Source organism: Euprymna scolopes, chromosome 13 (assembly GCF_053919585.1).
Source record: "Euprymna scolopes isolate OS-2025 chromosome 13, ASM5391958v1, whole genome shotgun sequence".
Lineage (NCBI taxonomy): Eukaryota > Metazoa > Mollusca > Cephalopoda > Sepiida > Sepiolidae > Euprymna > Euprymna scolopes.
The window spans coordinates 16194804-16213039 of NC_136494.1; the positions used below are offsets into that span (position 1 = coordinate 16194804).

Genomic DNA, 18236 nt, shown 5'->3' on the forward strand with positions numbered 1-18236 from the left:
TATGAAGCAGTAGAGTCTCTAGACATAAAAGTAATCTATATATAATTATAAAACTCAAATGACGTTGTAACGGGTGTTGTAACCCAACATCCGGTTTACAACTTCCGGTTGTGCATGCGTACATAAACATAAACTCATAATAATCAACGCGACAATAAAACGTATTGTTTTACTGTGTACGTTTTCAGCGTCCCAAAGTTGTTTTTTTTTCACGTTTAAATTATCCAAATAAACACTTGTTAATACTTTCTGCTTTTTTTTTTTTTTTTTTTTTTTTTTTTACATCGTTCATTTCCGTATTACGTTTAGGTTATTTTTAAGTTATTTTCTTACAAATAAATATTCAACGCCACAATAAAACATTGTTTTACTGTGTACGTTTTCAGCGTCTCAATTGTTTTTTTTTTGCGTTTAAATTAAAAGATATATCAAAATGTGAATTTAACTAAGTATTATGGTATCTGTTCAGTGCACATTTTTCATTTTGATATACTTTCATAGAAATGTTTCTGTTATGTCACAGAAAACTTTTCTTTACGTCTGAAGTGTCACGCCCATACATTAATTCCATAGCTAATATACTGACCCAACGGGTCACACGTAGTCAAGTTACTTATAATTATTAGTCACTTTAAGAAGAAAGTTGATAAAGTAAGGCACTGTCTAAGAATTAAAGAGGATCAGTTGACCTTTTGCGAGTTTACGATTTCCGGTCGTTTGGACACTATTGGTCGTCTTAACGTTGTGCCTGTATTTGACATTTCTAGTTGTTAATTTCTTTCAGTGGCCTGGAGGCAACGTCTTAGCAAATTAAACATGACGTTGTAGTTTGGTTTGTGTGTGGGTGTTGGGACGAGTAATCGCAATTGGGAATGGCACAAAAAATTATTTCCGATTCTAAAAACGATTCTTTAAATTGTTTTCTTGACAATAAAATAAAAATGAATGAAACAAACGTGGATGTATTTATTTATTAGAAGTTCATTTACAATATTATACGAAGAGACACAGGAGCGTAGGTTCTCACTCACATATTAATCATTCGTACTCCAAGTTTTTTTTTTAGTACTGATTTCATAAATTAAAAAAAAGATAACTTGGGTGACACCAGCTACAACCGAAACCAAAACATTTAGCGCTCCAGCCGCGTTCCCTACCGTTTGAGCTATCTACAGATAGATAAAAAAATTTTTTAAATTAAACCACTTCAAGTTATGAATGAATTTGCGCATACGCAAAATAGAAATATGTCGGCAAATTGAAATAAACATTTTGTATTTCAACTTGATGACTTATGCGCGCATTAGTCACCCATTCAAAGATTTCACTCGTTCTAAACCATCATTGGTGTAGGATTAGTATTTACTGTTAATTTCAGTTTTATGTGACTGGTAGTTTAAGAGTTTATCGATTAAATATTTCCACAGAGACACACACATACATACATCAACTGTTATATGTGAAAATTGTCAATTATGGTAAACAAAATAAAAATTCCAGAGTTCAATTGCCTTAACCTTAATGTGCGACCATGCCTGGAGGGGTCGCACGACCCTGCATCACTAGGCCAAGTATGTAACCCTAACGTCGCCGCCCTATCGACACTAACCCTAAGTCCCAGGGGCTACACCTTTACTTCGTCCAGTGATCGACCCTTTCAAATCATAAGTGGAAATATATATATATATATATATATATTGCATGAACCAATAGCTACTACGTTATGCATGCATATTCGTAATGCTGGCGTTCGACCATCAACTGACAATTCTTTTTTTTTAATATTCACACCTTTGTATCGATTTTCCCGGGCTAGAATTATAAATTTTTTTGCATGGGTTCAAATACCTTACATATGAAGTTTCATGTCTGTAGACCAACACCCTTAGGAGGAGTTTTGTAGGCAAAATTTTTTAAACAAAAACATATAAGCATGTATAAATATATGTGGAAAGAGTTTGTGTTTATAGTAAACGTTTTACGCAAATATTATGCAAGTATAAATCATGAAGAATATCGGCATTAATATAATTACACGTAATAAGTTGAATAATAAGTTAAGTAAACCGAAAAAAAAACTAATAGGGAATTGAATCTTTAAAAGAATGAATAGATCTTTTTGCTAGTGAATGCAATTCCACGACCCACATACAAGAAAATTGTATTTTCTTTTTAAACAGAAAAAATGCCCTTTGCCTTTTGGCCGGGATAAGCAGTCAATTCTGACGCGGACGTGCGTTACAAGGTTTCTAGGCTTGGCTCGTACAAGTACATTAGCAAAGTCAAACATCCGGATAGACGAACTTTGGAATTGACTCGGGAGAATAGCGAGGGTTTTCGATGAACGTTTCGAAGAGCATTTTACGCAGCAGGCTGATCTTCCAGTTCACAGGTTTAATAACTATTTGGCCGACTTTCTCCGTCTCGAGGCAGCTAAAGTGATTAGTTGCGAGGGCCGGGTGATGGAGCAGATTTTTTTTTTTTTAAATTTTTTTTTTAGTGCGCTGAAGCAAGTCAGGTATAACAGCTCCGTCTGCCATACGAACTCTATTTGAGTCTGTTGTCCATGTTTTTGCCTCTTCTGATGGATGTGTTTAACCATTGGTTTGCTCAGAGATCCATCTTGGGGCAAGTTACCAGCGGAGTGATCACATTGCTGAGAAAAGGTGACGGACATGGCGGGGAAGAATTAGATGACCACAGACCCATAACTTTGCTAAACACAAAGTTGAAGATTTTGGCCAATATAACCATGACCTTCCGCGAGGGAGTGTCGGATACACTTTCTCTTCCCTCCAATTTACTCCCTACTCACTCTGTCAGTTCTATTCCCGTCTTTGCTGTATATCTTTTTGGCGCCAAAGTCGGCTCCATCTTTGTCAAAACCGTGATTTTTCTGGATTTTACTTCACCCTTTGATCGACCATGGAAACCACAGACACTGGAAGTGATAGGAAGGATACAACAATAGTAAGTGGTCCTGGAGCAACTGCACACCTTGCATCCCATTTTCCTTGATCCTGCCTAGAATTCAACCGCATGTAGAGAGCAATTTTCTTGTTTTCGGCCCACACCAAGCCGGAAAACAATAGGCGGTGTACCTTTTAGAGAGGTTTGGGACTGTCCTACTAACACCTTTTTGTTTATTTGAAAGACTTCTTTTACCTACCCCATGTCAATGAATTAAATAATCGATTATATTATATAATTTTATTTCTAATCACATGTTATATTTACATAGTTACAAAAAAACAAAAACAAAAAAAAACAACAACAAAAAACAAAAAAAAACGCGGTATAATTTGGGACTTTTAAGTAGAACGACTTCCGGTGTGCTTGAGGTATTGTAGAATGAGAACTTTAGCATAGACTAGCAAGGATACAATCATTGATCATAGGCATCCCTCTCCCAATTTTTAAGTAACCTTGTGCCTAATTATTTGTTTTTCGTATGTCTTTGTACATTCCGGAAAATAAAATATATATAACTCAAAGTGTAGTATCTGTTCTGATGCTACACTTAAGTTAATTTGTCCTTGGTGAAGCCTGTTGCGGACCAGGATATAATACCCTAGCTCGCCACAAGAAAATAATGAAACGAATGGAATTGAAGGAAACACACACTCAATTGATGGATAAGATAAACGTCGTTTATTTGCTGTTGAAAGAATGAACGTTTTAGTTATAACATGTGTTCATGTCCGCGCGTGTGTAACCAATGTTCGTTGCGGGACTGGTGTTGTGGCAAGTATAGGAAATGTGTGTTCATCTCAAGTTCGGGTCACTATCGTTTGTTCGCGCGTGGGAAGAGAAATGAGTGTTGTAGTGGAAATTGAAATGATAATTCAGCGTGTAGACAAAGACGGGGATAGAGGTTAAGCTGTACGCCATGTTAGCAGTCAGCTACGCGGTGGTGTTCTCAGGGACCAGTAGTAGATAGAGAGAGAAAGAGCGAGTATGTGTGCATACGGTCTGTATGCTCGTGCCCCATACATAGTCACAGGGGACGTGAACGCGCGCGCCTCCCGAAAGGGAGGCGGCTGGTTAGCCCAACCTCTCTGGTCGAGAGCTGGTCCTAAAAAAAGAAGCCGGTTATTGCTCTTTGTTTCATACTCGTTTCCTCACAATACTCCCCTTCCTAGGAAAAAAATGTATATATGCAGTGTATATAAGCCCTCTATACTGAGACAATTATTATTTTTGGCTACTGCGAGAGTGTCATTTTTTGCCCTTCTTTTTGGGGAGCTGGTTTTCCCCCACATTGAAAACGACCTTGTTCACATTTTGCTTTCGTAGGGAAGCAAATACATTCCAATAAATAGGAAAAAAAGCGTTTTTAATATGAATATAAAAACACACACACACAAAAATATATAGGAGAATAGATATATAATACTATTTAATACTACTACTACTCATAATAATATTAGTGATTCTACTACTACTAATACTAATAATAATTCAGGTAAGTTTTGTATTCATATGGTAAAAATTCAGAGAATCTTTACTGTGTTTATATAACAGATCAATAAGAAATAGAACTATTTGTTCATAATATAAAAAAAGTATTATTTTTACGAACATAGCTTGCCTATCCCTTTTGGAACATGTCTCAGTCGTAGCTATAATTAGCTGCGTCTGGCCAACAAATAGATATCGTTTTTTATTGTAAACTAAAAAAAAGCGTGAAGAATGAATTTCGCATTTTTGCCGTAAAAAGCCAAGTTAATTATATATGTAATATAACATTCACAAATGTGTAGTCGTGTTATGTGTGTTTAGATACAACTTTTTTCCTCAGATATGTATTAGTGTTGGAATGATTCATCGGAAAAATCAGAACTTTTCAGGGTATCGGAATCGGAAACATTTTACTCTAATTTCCGATTCCAAATACGATTGCTTAAAAAACATATTGAACTTAACTGTACTTACATTATTGGTATTAAAGATAAAATGACGAATATTATTTGTTATTAAGCTACTTACCATTAAAATGAAAATCTATACATCATAATAACATAAAAAACAATGTAAATTTATTTTACTTGTGTCCCTCCCTAAGTAAAATATGGGGTTTGCCCCATTGACAAACTCGAAAAAATAAAACACAACATTATGTGTGTGTGTGTGTGTGTGTGTGTGTATTTTATAAAATAAATAAATGAATACAATATTTGTTTACGGACAAATTATGGGCAACCGTTTGGATCTAAGGGAGGTAATTAGCTTCCTCGATCTGCTAGACACTGTACATTGAATTTAATTATCGTTAAAAAAAAATCCACAGAAATCTGCGCGCACGCGCGTCGATTGCTGTTGAATCTTTTTAACGATAATTAAATTCAGTAAACAGTGTCTAAGAGATCGGAGAAGTCAATTGCCTCCCTTATACCCAAACGATCGCCCATAGTTTGCACGTAAACAAATGTATTATTTAATTATTTATAAAACAGTTATATAGAGGCAAAGCTAAATAACAAAAAACAAGGAACTCCTGATTCAATTTCTTAGCGTTATATTCTCAATTTTTTCTTTTCTACAAATAACAATTTTTAAGTTAGTCAACCGATAACCTGAACGAACGCAGAAAACGCCAGCTGCTAGCCTAAATAACACTAGGCGTCAACGATTGAGATGTCGGACTTCCTCATCTTGGTTGTTATAGTCACAACGTTTCGGCCGTTTTGCCCTCCGGCCTTCATCAGGGGGTTTGTATCGAACTGGGGAACCGTTTGTTAGGAGTCTCGACCCCAACCCTTTATTATTATTACGGGAGTACCGTGTTCGGACTCCAGCTAGGCTCTGGGAAATAGTTGCTGATTCTCTTTTTTGAATGTTACTTTTCACTGTCTTCGTTCAGGATTGAACTCAGCACCTTTGAGTAACTGTAAACTTTGATACAAGGTCTAGGACCACTCGGCCATCAGACAATTACTATTAGCGTCAACATTTTGCTTTCGCTTGACCCGTGGCGTATTTGGTAAGGTAATACTTGGTAAAATTTCAGTTATAACTTATCTTTCTGGAGGTTGAAGATTCAACCCAGACTACCCAAGATTTAAAAATACAATTGCTGATTACTTAGGATTTCTACTCAATCATGGCTGACAGAACGAGAACATGCTACCCCGTGGAATAAATAAAAGGATCGTTCAACAGGACATTCCCGAGTTTGACTAGATACACATTGTGGCGAAGAAGCACCAAACAACTCCAAGTTATTTTATTAAAAAATTTAAATACTTACCAAAAATAATACGATATTTATATATCAAAATGTAAAATAATTATATTTCTTACTTTGAATATCAATCGTAAACTTTTAGAAAAAGTGCAACTTTTAAAAAGGGAACTTAGAACAATATAAAAACGATCTCTGCGTTTGTTAATTAAACGCAGTCCACTAGGTGTATCAGAAATTTTTGTAGGAATTTTTGACACCCCTAACACGAAACCGCGAATAAAATATAAAAAAAAAACTCGTAATTTCTCTTTTAAAAGTGGGTTGTTTATTTTCTTTATGGATTATACTTCCAAAATAAACTATTAAAATTGTTTTAAAAGTAATAGAAATATTTTTTAAACAGTAATGAATTTTACGAACTCAATATTTTTCAATTTTTAAACTTTAAAAATCTATCAAAATTTTTCTATTGATTTTATCTTTACGATATTTTCAGGGTCAATGTGAAATTTTATTCTCTTTCCAATAAACTGAATATAATATTTTAAACAAACTTTTTTTTTAAATTCACGCCCCCATTTTCAAGTGTCTATTAGAAAGTAAATAATTAATTTACTCACCAAAGTTTTATATATCACAAATTGAAGAGAAAAGATCAATAAATAATATATTCAAATTAAAAACAAAACAGAAGTAGTTTTTTAGAAATTTACCTGTAAAGTTCGAAGTTTAAAACTTTTTTTTTTTTAAACCATGTTGTTTGGTTTTTCTTTTTTTTTTTTTAATGAAACCTTGGTCCTTGCTCCTTTAATTGAAAAATAAATTAGGAATAAATTACATTTTTTGAGTAGTTATAAGCTTGGAAAGACAGGGGGTCGAATAATTCAGGCCTCCCATTTTGAAATGTCTATTAAAAAGTAAATAATTAATTTGCTCACCAAAGTGTTATATATCACAAATTGAAGAGAAAATGTCAATAAATAATATATTCAAATTTAAAACAACAAAAAGTAGTGTTTTTTAGAAATTTACCTGTAAAGTCCGAAGTTTAAAACCTTTTTTTTTAAAACCACGTTATTTGGTTTTTCTTTTGTTTTTTTTAATGAAATCTTGGTCCTTGCTCCTTTAATTGAAAAACAAAATAGGGCTTGAATTACATTTTTCGAGGAGTTATAAGCTTAGAAAGACGGGGTGGAATTATTCACTATTTTTAACGAAATTTCTGACACACCTAGCAGTCCACATAAAAACATAAAAATACTTGTCTACATTAGTGATATTTTAAACCAACGCATTTCAGGTGAAAACATTACATACTTACATGTCTGGTCAAAATTAGTATAAATTTAAAAAAAATTACGAAAAAAGTAAAAAAATAATTAAAAGTAAAAATAGAATTCATCGAATGTTTTAATATGTAACAGTTGTGCGACCAATTCAGTATGCAACAACAAAGGAAACAACTTTTTAATTAGGCTGACAAATTAAGAGTCTGCCATGTTTAAAACAACGCATTTCTAAACAGAATCGTAAGCAAGTTTTTCGTGAAAAATGCATTTAGCACGTCTTCTGTTTGATCAATTTTCGTAATTTTTGGAATTCATACTAATTTCGCGATGACACTAAAGTATGTAATAATGTTTTTACCGGAAATGCGTGGTTTTCACTGTAAATAAGCACCATATCTCTTCCCCATTTTTCTCATCAGAAATCTTTCCTTACATTAGAAATCGACTTTATGATGAAAAACCAAACAACTTGTTTTTTTTATTTTCTGTTTATTTGTAGATGCATTTCTATTGCGTCTTTTCTAGCAACATTCAAGCGAGATACGTTAGACCGGATTCCCTCGAAGAAAAAAAAATTCATGGAAATATAAAATTCATATGCGGTCCCCAGTCGCTTGCATATTCCGGTCAGGCGAGATGCCGCATTCGTTTTTTTTACAGTTCTTGTAGAGAGGAGTCTTTTGTACAGCGTTCGATATTTCCAAATGACTACCCATCTGGTACTGGCCAGGCTTATTGTTGCTTAATTTCTGTGATCTTGCAAGGAGGAGGTGACATCTCCCTATGTTTAGCGTTTGCTAATTCCAAATGGTCACCCAACTGATACTGACCAGGCTTAACAACGCTTAACTTAACGATCTAAGAAAACCCACTCTGTCAACATCATCGTAGCGTCAAGTATTACGCTGTATGTATTGCGTCGGGGCACAGTCGTCATAAATAACTAGGAGGCCTGGTCACTGAAAAATGACGTCATGAACAAAGTACAAGCAAACAAGATTTGTCGAACAGACCGTTTTATATTTCATGCAAAAGACTTTCGACCAGAAATCGTAAGAATATTTTTTTCGAGATGGAGAATCATAATAAATTTTTCCCGTCAATTTCCTCGTGTTTGGAGACCTGCCCATGTCAAATCTCTTGATGCTATGACGTAAAAGTAAATCTTGTATACTTAACAGCAATCATAAGCTTTTTCTCGGTACCAATTGCTGGTTAAGTCATCATTATCCCCTTCTTCGACAGGGAATCGCAATTTAAGTACAAATTCGAACACTTTGCGAGGATTTCCTCCATCTTTCTTAACATGTGTCATAACACATATGTTATCAGCAGATCATCTGATATGTCAACGTCGAGCTTCACATTTACAGGATAAATGTTACGGCGCAGGAATGTATAAGACAACTCACCGCAAATTCCTTCATGCGATATGCGATTGTGTGGTCAATATTTGACAGAAGGTATCATCGAATAAATCCCAAGTTTCAGGTATCGCCTTATCTTGACATATCAGCATGTATGATATTGGATTTGTAGAAGGTCTAATGTCGGTTCACTGTTTTTCACTTCAGAGCTTTCATTCTTTTTACTGTAATCACGATGTACGAGGTGCCTTCAATAAGTTTCCAGACTTTTTCCGTATGCGCACTTTTATTCATAATGCACACAAGAAACTCTACTCCCCTTCGAACTTATCTCCTCCGGCTGCAATGCACCTATTGTACAATTCCAACAACTTCTGGAAGACACCATGTAAGTCGTTTTGTGTGATCGTGTCAGTAACCATCGTCACAGCCTCTCTCATCTCAATTATCTCGTAACGACAGCTTCTACGGGTTTCCTTGAGCTTAGGGAATAACAAAGTCACAGGGAGCAACGTATTGATTATAGGGAGGGCGAGTAACTGTCTTGACGCCCATCTTAGTCAAATAGTCTTCCACATCTCCAGTTCTTTGCGAATAATTGTGTGTACATTTCCCATACAGTCCTCAAACTTTGCACTTATTGTCTCTATAGACAGACGGCGGTTCTTATCCATGAAATTATTTATTTGGCTAATCAACTCTAGTGTTCTTACTTCTTTACTCCTCTCCTACCTCTTACTTCCCCTCACAGACTCCCTACCTTTCTTGAATCTCTTATGCCACTCGTAAATTGATGCGCGATTCATAAAAGAGGACCCAAAAGCAATTTGGGGCATTACATACGTTTCTGTGATATTTTTTCAAGTTTAAAACAAAATCCTTTTGCATATTCTTGTTCTAAAGTGTCCTCACGTCCAGGTAGCATTTTTGAAATTAACCAACAATGACAATCACGGTTTTTTAGAGTGTAGTCCAATTCCTTGTGTAGCTATTCTTTTGAACCATGAAATCATAAAAGTTGGTCAGTCATCTCATAAGCTGTTTAGCAATAACATACTAAATTTTCAGGAATCTACAATTTTAAATGTCTGTGCAAAAAATCTGGGAACTTATCTAAGACACCTCGTATCCTCGTCATTCGCTGATTAAAAAGATAAACGGCTAAAACTTGAAAAATACACAAACACCCGCAAAGTTGGTAAGTTTTAATCAACGTAACAGATGAAGACGATATTACCGATGTAAATTCATCAGTCATTGATTAAAAAAAGAGTTTTAAAATAACGTATTCATTTGTGCGTGTGTGTATACTCACACACGCAACTAGCAGAGTTACCCAGCAGTACCCGGGAAAACTGTAACACAACTTCTATCCCTCTTTGTTCCACCTTCCCTTTCCTTCCTTAATTCCGTCTTTGTCCAGCGATTCCTCTTTCGGATATGTACACATTCAAAACTCGACCCAGTGTAAGGAAAATAATTGTGAAAACTAATCAGAGTTACCTCCCTTTAGTAAGTGGTTGTAAAACAAACTGCATATTCACATTAAAAAGATGCGTATACGTTTTAATAGTATGAAATTAGATATAAATAGCCATTTGACCTCCAATTAAAAATGTTTTTTTAGATACTATACATCTGGGGTTACATCGATTTAAGAAATACCAACATTGTGGGTCATTGCGTAATTTTTAAGTTTTAGCCGGATATACATACAGCCATTTGCCCTTTATATAATATATAAGTAAAGTCCATTCAGGAGACTTAAGCAGTAACGGAATAAGAAAAACGATACCATAAAGAGACATAAAATAAAGACGAAGTCAAATCCAGACCATAACATACTCAGATATAAATTCAGCTATATGGTTCTGACTTTAAGCCAGCAAAATCTATTATATGGCAATTTAAAACTTCAGAATAATTGTAACGTTGGCCGGGAAACAACACGTCGCATGCTCAGTCGCAAAGTAGACAAAGAATAGAAAAGAACTTCAACTCGCCTTTTCTTTGTCACCACGACATTTATTTCCTCATCGTTACGTTACCGCTGTGCAGTCTTTCACGTGATCCTCTTCTCGAGCGTCAATCACGCCTCTAACGTGATCTTGAAAGTTCTTTTTGTCTCTAACGTGATCTCCTTTATAAAATCCATATTTTACCCTACCGGCGACGTCATTACTCATGCATTTGTCTTGGCACTATGTTACAAAATTATGGCAATCATTTGTAGTATACTAGTTTTAAAAAAATCAATATCAACAAAAGAAGCTTGTTAATGTAAAGTTTCTGAAACTGGTGTACTTGTAGATAAACAAAAGAGAATGACACCGATTGTTAATGATACCAGTGGATTGTTTCCCTTTGAGCAGAGAACCCCAGGCTACTAGACGGGATTTCACGTGGTTGAATATAAAGAAATTCTGTATCTGACTCCATACTTACCATGTACTGGAGAGACAACACAGTGAATAAGCTGATATAATGAATATGACGAGACTCGGGTTCTTTCGCACAAAACTATATATTCTTTTAAGGTGTGTTTCAAGCCCAATTTATGTTACTCGCTAAGTAAATATGAAAATGTATTTGACCAGATTTTCCATAATTTTGTGTGCTCACAACACTGAGATTAGTATACATGTTTTCTGTTTAAGAGTAGTGAAACCCCCCACATATGTACACATACAAACACATACTAGAAGGTCGCCCAGCGTTGCCCAGTCGTAAGATACGTCTAAATACGATATTTTAATTCATGCAGATTTCGTATTTATTATTATAGAGACGAGTCTCTATTGATTATTATATTAAACCTAATATATAGTAGTGATATCAAAACAGCAAATATATATACGACTTTGGTACCATCAGCTAGAATCGAAATTCCATAGCCTCTGAGCAACGCCCCCTCCCTCTCTCTCTTTATATATATATATATATATATATATATATATATATGAAATTTATTTATACAAACATTGATGGCTTCATATGTGCATACATGTTTCTGTAATCACCCGCGTTGGGGGGTTACGTCTTCAGGCCAAGAATTATCGTCGAGAACTCTCGATATAGATATATATCTAAATAAAAGATCTAAAGATAAAGATCTAATATATATATATATATATATATATATATATATATATTCACCTGTCTAAAAAAATAAAGAAATCGCCCGATCGTCGAAGACAAAATGCAAGCAAACAAGGTCCACAGATTTTTCAAAGAATATAAATGTAATTTTGGCTATGCTTTTTTTCTTGTATACATTTAAGCAGAAAAGTTCTCGTGCTGTTGTGGGAGTTTCCTGCGAATAATATTTTATATTTTGATATTGGAGATATTTATAATCGTACTCTATTTCCAAAAGAGGTGAGCTATAATATTTGCTGCATTCAATACAGCACACGGACTCTTCATTAACCTATTTATCTTCAACATAACTTCATGGCAAGGAAAAATTGTTTTTTAAATTCTGATGAAAGAGTATAATTCCGAAATATATTAATTTTAGACACTTAAATACTCATATTCACGAACCGCTAGTAAAAAGTTAAAACTGACACAACAAATGAGCCAAATAGATATAAAAGTATCTTTTATTAGCTATGTTTGCATTTTATATTTGAATGTTTCCGGCGCCATTTTCCGACTTCTCTGCTAAATCCTCAGTAAGTCAATAAATCGGAAAGAAATTGTACTTCACATAATCCAACAACCGATCCGATGAGTAACTGCGATATAATGAAAGACAAAAATCAGCTTAAAACAAATTGTAACTCCATAGAATAACATGAAAATATCCAGCGTATATTGCGCTTGCAATGAATCAATTTATAAACAGTATGCAAGTGACTAGGCATTAAAAAAACAATCCGCTTCAAGGCCAGTGAAAAATACCTTAAGACTAATGACAATAATATATTAATATATATATATATATATATATATATATATATATATATATATATATATATATATATATGTATGTGTGTGTGTGTGTGTGTGTGTGTGTGGATAAGTAGATAGACATATATTAACCTAATATATATCACCTGTATATATTATAAAAATGACATTGTCTGTCTGTGTCTATAGCTATCTCTATGACATGGAGTATTTTGACCTGTGAAACAAATTCGATTTGATTTTTATCCAGAAAAAAAGAGGGGCTGATAACGGGGATAAAACTGAAAAAAATTGAAAATTGGCAGACATGAATCAACTTAATGTGTATCATCTGCACATGCGCAAATATATACTTATACGTTTAACTACATTAGTTTGTAAAGTTTTGATATGCATATGTGCCCTTATGTCTGATGGAGAGGTAAATGTTTTGGTTTTAGCTGATGCCATTCAAGTTGTATATTTATAAAATAAATTCAAATCACTTATCTATATTGACAAACACGATTATATCAATAGATAATCAGTTCTATAAAAAACAAATATTCGATCTTATCCTGCCTTGACAGAGTTCAATATAGACTTCGTAGCCTAGTAGAGGATGAACTTTTCTCTTCCCTGCGACCTTTTTCTCACAGAAGAGGCGTTGCGAGCCTGTCTTTGCTTTATCGTTATTTTCATCGCAAGTGCTCGTCTTAGCTCCAATCCATGGTTCCCCCTTCGCCAAACTTTGACGAAAAACACTTGTCTAGCTGAAAACACTATGAATAATTCCCCACAACCATTCTTAACCCTTATCCTCTTATAGTGGTCTCTGGGCCTTGATAAGTGGTGATTGCCTAGCTGAAAACACTATCAGTAACTTCCCCCACTCTTTATCTGTGCCTATACCTAAACATAGATTCCATGAACAAAGCTTCTTTCTTAGAACTGCACACCTGTGGAACTGTCTTCCGTTTGCCTGTTTTCTAGCTGATTACAATATGGTCTGTTTCAAGTCCAATGTAAACAAGTTCTTGATGAGCCGTCCCGCTTATTTAATCCATTTTACCAAATTTACACTACTAACGATTCCTTTGATTTTGTCTCATTGACTACTAAAATTAAATTAAAAAATTGTAAACTTTCCCTGTACCAATACATAAATAATGCTTTCAAGAATCGATACCAAAAAAAAAAAAAAAAAAAAAAAAAATTAAAATATAATTAAAAAAAAAACAGTGTTTGAAAATTATAAGTGATAATTGTATATCCGTATTACGATTATTTCAAGATACGGTAGCCCGTTAACAGTTTACAAAAATTTTATTTTCTCCCTTTTTGAAAATTAACTATGAAGACATGGATTGTGACATTCCAACAAGTCGCATCCCCCCCAGAGGATTACCAAAAAGGGCTCTTTTAAGGGCTACCAAATTCTAAGTCTTTGTCAACATGATTTGTACAATAAAGAATTAGGAAAAAACAGTATGATCTAGTTTATTGAAAAAAGTGTGGCTCATTGGTTATTATTAATTAGAAAATAAGAAAGGAAAAATTATTTTGATTTATTTGGCGGTCACTATATGTATATATATATATATTGCATATTTTATATTGAAATTTTTTTTCAGAAAATATAATTTTCTAAACAAAAATTTATTGTTTGAACAAGGAATTCAGCATTTCAAGTACTTTCTTTAATCCATGGATTTTCGATGTAAAGGTAATCTCCTCAGAGGAAAGTCGTCAGCAAAATATTTATTATGAATTTATATAATTTTGTTATTGAGCATTTACATTGAAAACAGGTTAAAGATTAAAATCTTTTAATGAGACATTGTAAAGAGTAGTTGGAAAAGTGGATTGAAAAAAAAAAAAAAAAAAGGATATGGGGTTCCGGTATCTGATTAGGATGGTACTCCTGGAATAAAGAAGTTTGTTTTTACGTTCCAGACTGGTTGAAGATTGTCACATTTTTGATGTATTAAATCTCATTTTTTGGTAATGTGAAGTCTGTAAAAATGTGGTTATGCTAGTCGAAATGAAAATCCCAATTAACAAAAATGGCCATGATATATGCAGGGTAATTAGACGTTAAACAGGTGAAAACATATTTCTAACAGTGGAAATAAAAAATAAAAACTTTAAACAAACAAGCATTTTTTCGCTTTGCTTATTGTACCAGCTTCTTATTAAATGAAAAGAAAAATTATAATATCCTATTTATGGATATGCTTAGTCTTGTTTTATATAAAAACATTACTTACCAAAAATATTTTGGAAGACTCCGAACCACGAGATTGATTAATTTGTGTTCTAACTCCTCTCATTCGAATATATATATATATATATATATATATATATATATATATATATATATATATATATATATATATATATATATATGTGTGTGTGTGTGCGTGTGTGAATATAGATAAAGTAGTAATTTCTAGGGCTGTGACAACAGCATATTCTTTTCATTGTTTTGACTCTTGAGTATGTATCCGTTAATATCTTATATCTTTTTATATAGACTGATGTCGTTCTCGGTTGATTGACTGTGTCGGATATATACTTCAGAGTCAAAATATTTTGTTGTCAGAGCCCTAGTAATTACATAGATACACATTATAATGCTTACCTCATCCTTGGGCTACCATTCGCATTTGCGGTGACTTCAATGTCCATAATGTAGAATGGCTGACCCAGTCAAATAAGACAGATTTTGAGGGGAGGTGCTGTCATGATTTTGCCATTGCGTATGACCTCACTCAGATTGTTCACGATACTACTGGTCAATATGCAAGCCTTCTAGATCTTTTTCTCACAACTTCCCCTGAGCTATGTTCATGTTCCATTCTATCTCCCCTGGGATCCTCCGACCACACAGTTGTATCAGTTAAGATAAAAATGAAATACAATAAGTCTTCAGATGTACCTCTCCACCGTACTGTATATCGATTATCTATGACTGACTGGGATAGCTTCCATACATTCATATCTGATCTACCTCTGCATTCCATGTTTAAAAAGGATGTGTCCTCTATAGTATCAGACATGACTGAATGGTTAATTGTAGGCATAGACCGATTCATACCATCCAAAAAATCCAACAAAAACCTAACAGCCAGCCATTGTTCTCCCTAGAATGTGCTGCTGCCATCGCACACAGAAATCATGTTTTCCATAGCTACCAACGTAATAGATGTACTGAGACTAAAGCTGCTTTCAGGACTGCCAGCAACCACTGTAAAAGAGTAATGAAAAATGCCAGAGAGCTATATGCTCAGTCTGTCAAATCCAAAGTAGCTGAGCAGCGGCTTAGTTCCCACCAGTTTTGGCAAATAGCATACAGGATCCTGAACAGATGCGTGCGTTCTATCCCAACCATGATCAATGGACCTGAAGTCATCTCATCAGCATCAGACAAGGCCAAACTATTTGCCAAGAACTTTACAGCTAACTCTACCCTCTGTGACGAAGATCATCAACTCATCGTATTTCCTCCTTCAACAGACAGCACACTATCTAACCTACAAATATCTGTGCACGAGGTCGCCAAACTAATCAAGAACCTTGATTCCAGTAAAGCAACTGGTCCAGACGGCATTCTAATTATAGTGTTGAAAAAGCTTCGACCAGAACTTGCCACCATACTTACAAAACTGTTTAAGCATTGCCTTAAGGAGAAGTGCTTTCCAACACCCTGGAAAACCTCGTTAGTATGCCCTGCATTTAAGAACTCAGGTGATAAGTCATCTCCCTCTCAGTACAGATCAATAACTCTCTTGTGTGTCATGAGTAAGTTACTGGAATCCATAATAAATAAAGAAGTAGTCAACCACCCCAGCAGAAATAACCTCCTTAGTGAAACGCAATATGGTTTCCGTTCTGCTAGATCTACAGCTGATGTCTTAACAGTTATATCCCATAGGATTAGTGAATCTCTCGACAAGGCTTCCTTTCTAGGGCAATTTTGCTAAGGTTTGGCATAAGGGCCTATTTCACAAGATTTCCAGCCACGATATAACTGGAAATGTTTTCTCAATCATTAAATCATTTTCTCTGATAGGTTCATAAGAGTAGTGGTTGATGAGCAGCAATCAGAGGCCCACAGTATTTAAGCTGGAGTCCCCCAGGGGTCCATACTGGGCCCAACTCTCTTCCTGATCTACATCAATGGTCTCCCAAAACACATACTTAAATCATTCGTTGACATCTATGCTGATGACATGACCATCTATGGCAACACATCAAAGGCCGTAAATGACAAAGCTCTCTCTGATTCCCTCTCTCCTAATATTGAGCAGGTGGTTCAGTGGGGGAAGAGATGGCTGGTTACTTTTAATGCATCTAAAACCAAGCTCCTAACTTTATATCATCAGCGCTTTGTTCCGCATCTAGCATCAATTGAAATGGATGGCTCTCGTCTTAGGAAGGCTTCATGTTTGGCAAGCTCCTGGGTTTGACCTTTAATCCTGGTCTGAAATGGAACATGTATATCAAGTCTGTTGCCCGGGCCGCTGGGAAAATGGTGGGATCCTTCTATTGCTCCAGAAGATATCTCACTACTGATGCAATTCTCTATCTCTATAAAAGCCAAGTACGTCCAAAGATGGAAACTACTGCCACATCTGGGCTGGAGCTTCAGAAAACAGCCTATCCTGTCTTGACAAAGTATAAAATAGACTTCGTGGCTTAGTGGGGGATGCTCTCTTCTCTTTCCTGCAACCTCTCTCCCACAGAAGAGACGTTGCGAGCCTGTCTTTGTTTTATCGTCATTTCTATGGCAAGTGCTCGTCCGAGCTCCAATCTCTGGTCCCCCCTCGCCAATCCTTCATGATAAACACCCGTCTAGCTAAAACCACTGTCAGTAATTTCCCCCACTCTTTATCTGTGCCTAAATCAAAACGTAGATTCCATGAACATAGCTTTTTTTCTGAGAAGTGCACGCCTGCGGAATTCTCTTCCGTTTGCCTGTTTCTCACCTGGCTACAACTTTGACGTCTTCAAGTCCAACATAAACAAATTCCTGATTAATCGCCCCCTTAAGTAAGACACTTTATCAAATCTCCAATACCAACTATTACTACGATATTATCCCATTGATTATTGTACACAAAATAACCCTTATCCCCAAGTGGCTTCTGGGCCTTGATAAGTAGTGATCCCCATGTAAAAAAAAAGAAATTAAAAACCCAAGCAATGAAATCAGCAAGGAAATTTATTAATCCTGTTTAGTCTTCTGCCAGTGTTTCTTGTAATAGCAGATTGCCGCAACTTTCAAAGATTCCAGAACGATAGCGTTTATCGCAAGACTAAGTAGCAGAAGCAGCGCCCATTCTTTCATGGGCGACCCTCTCAGCAGATTCTCACAAAGCGGGAAGCAGATGAAGCCAACAAGTATCAACGTGACCATCAGGAGGTGAATTATTTTCTTCGTCCAGTGTGGGAAGGGTTTTTTGCTATTCCCGAAGTAGGCCAAGTATAACTGCC

At 35.2% G+C, this 18236-nt stretch overlaps 1 protein-coding gene across 3 annotated transcripts in view; it reads right to left on the bottom strand.

Annotated features, from left to right (window-relative positions):
• The window catches only part of LOC145291945 (uncharacterized), a 1383621-nt gene that overhangs the window by 104490 nt on the left and 1260895 nt on the right, over nucleotides 1-18236 (bottom strand). For 2 of the 3 annotated variants that reach the window (XM_080137870.1, XM_080137872.1), the window contains one exon: nucleotides 17947-18236. This exon is cut by the window's right edge and continues 165 nt beyond it. The exons of the other annotated variant lie outside the window; for it this stretch is intronic. In XM_080137870.1, the coding sequence (XP_079993996.1) occupies nucleotides 17968-18236 (269 nt within the window). In that variant the 3' untranslated portion in view covers nucleotides 17947-17967. Of the gene's footprint in view, nucleotides 1-17946 lie in introns of those variants that run through there. 3 annotated transcript variants of the gene reach the window in all.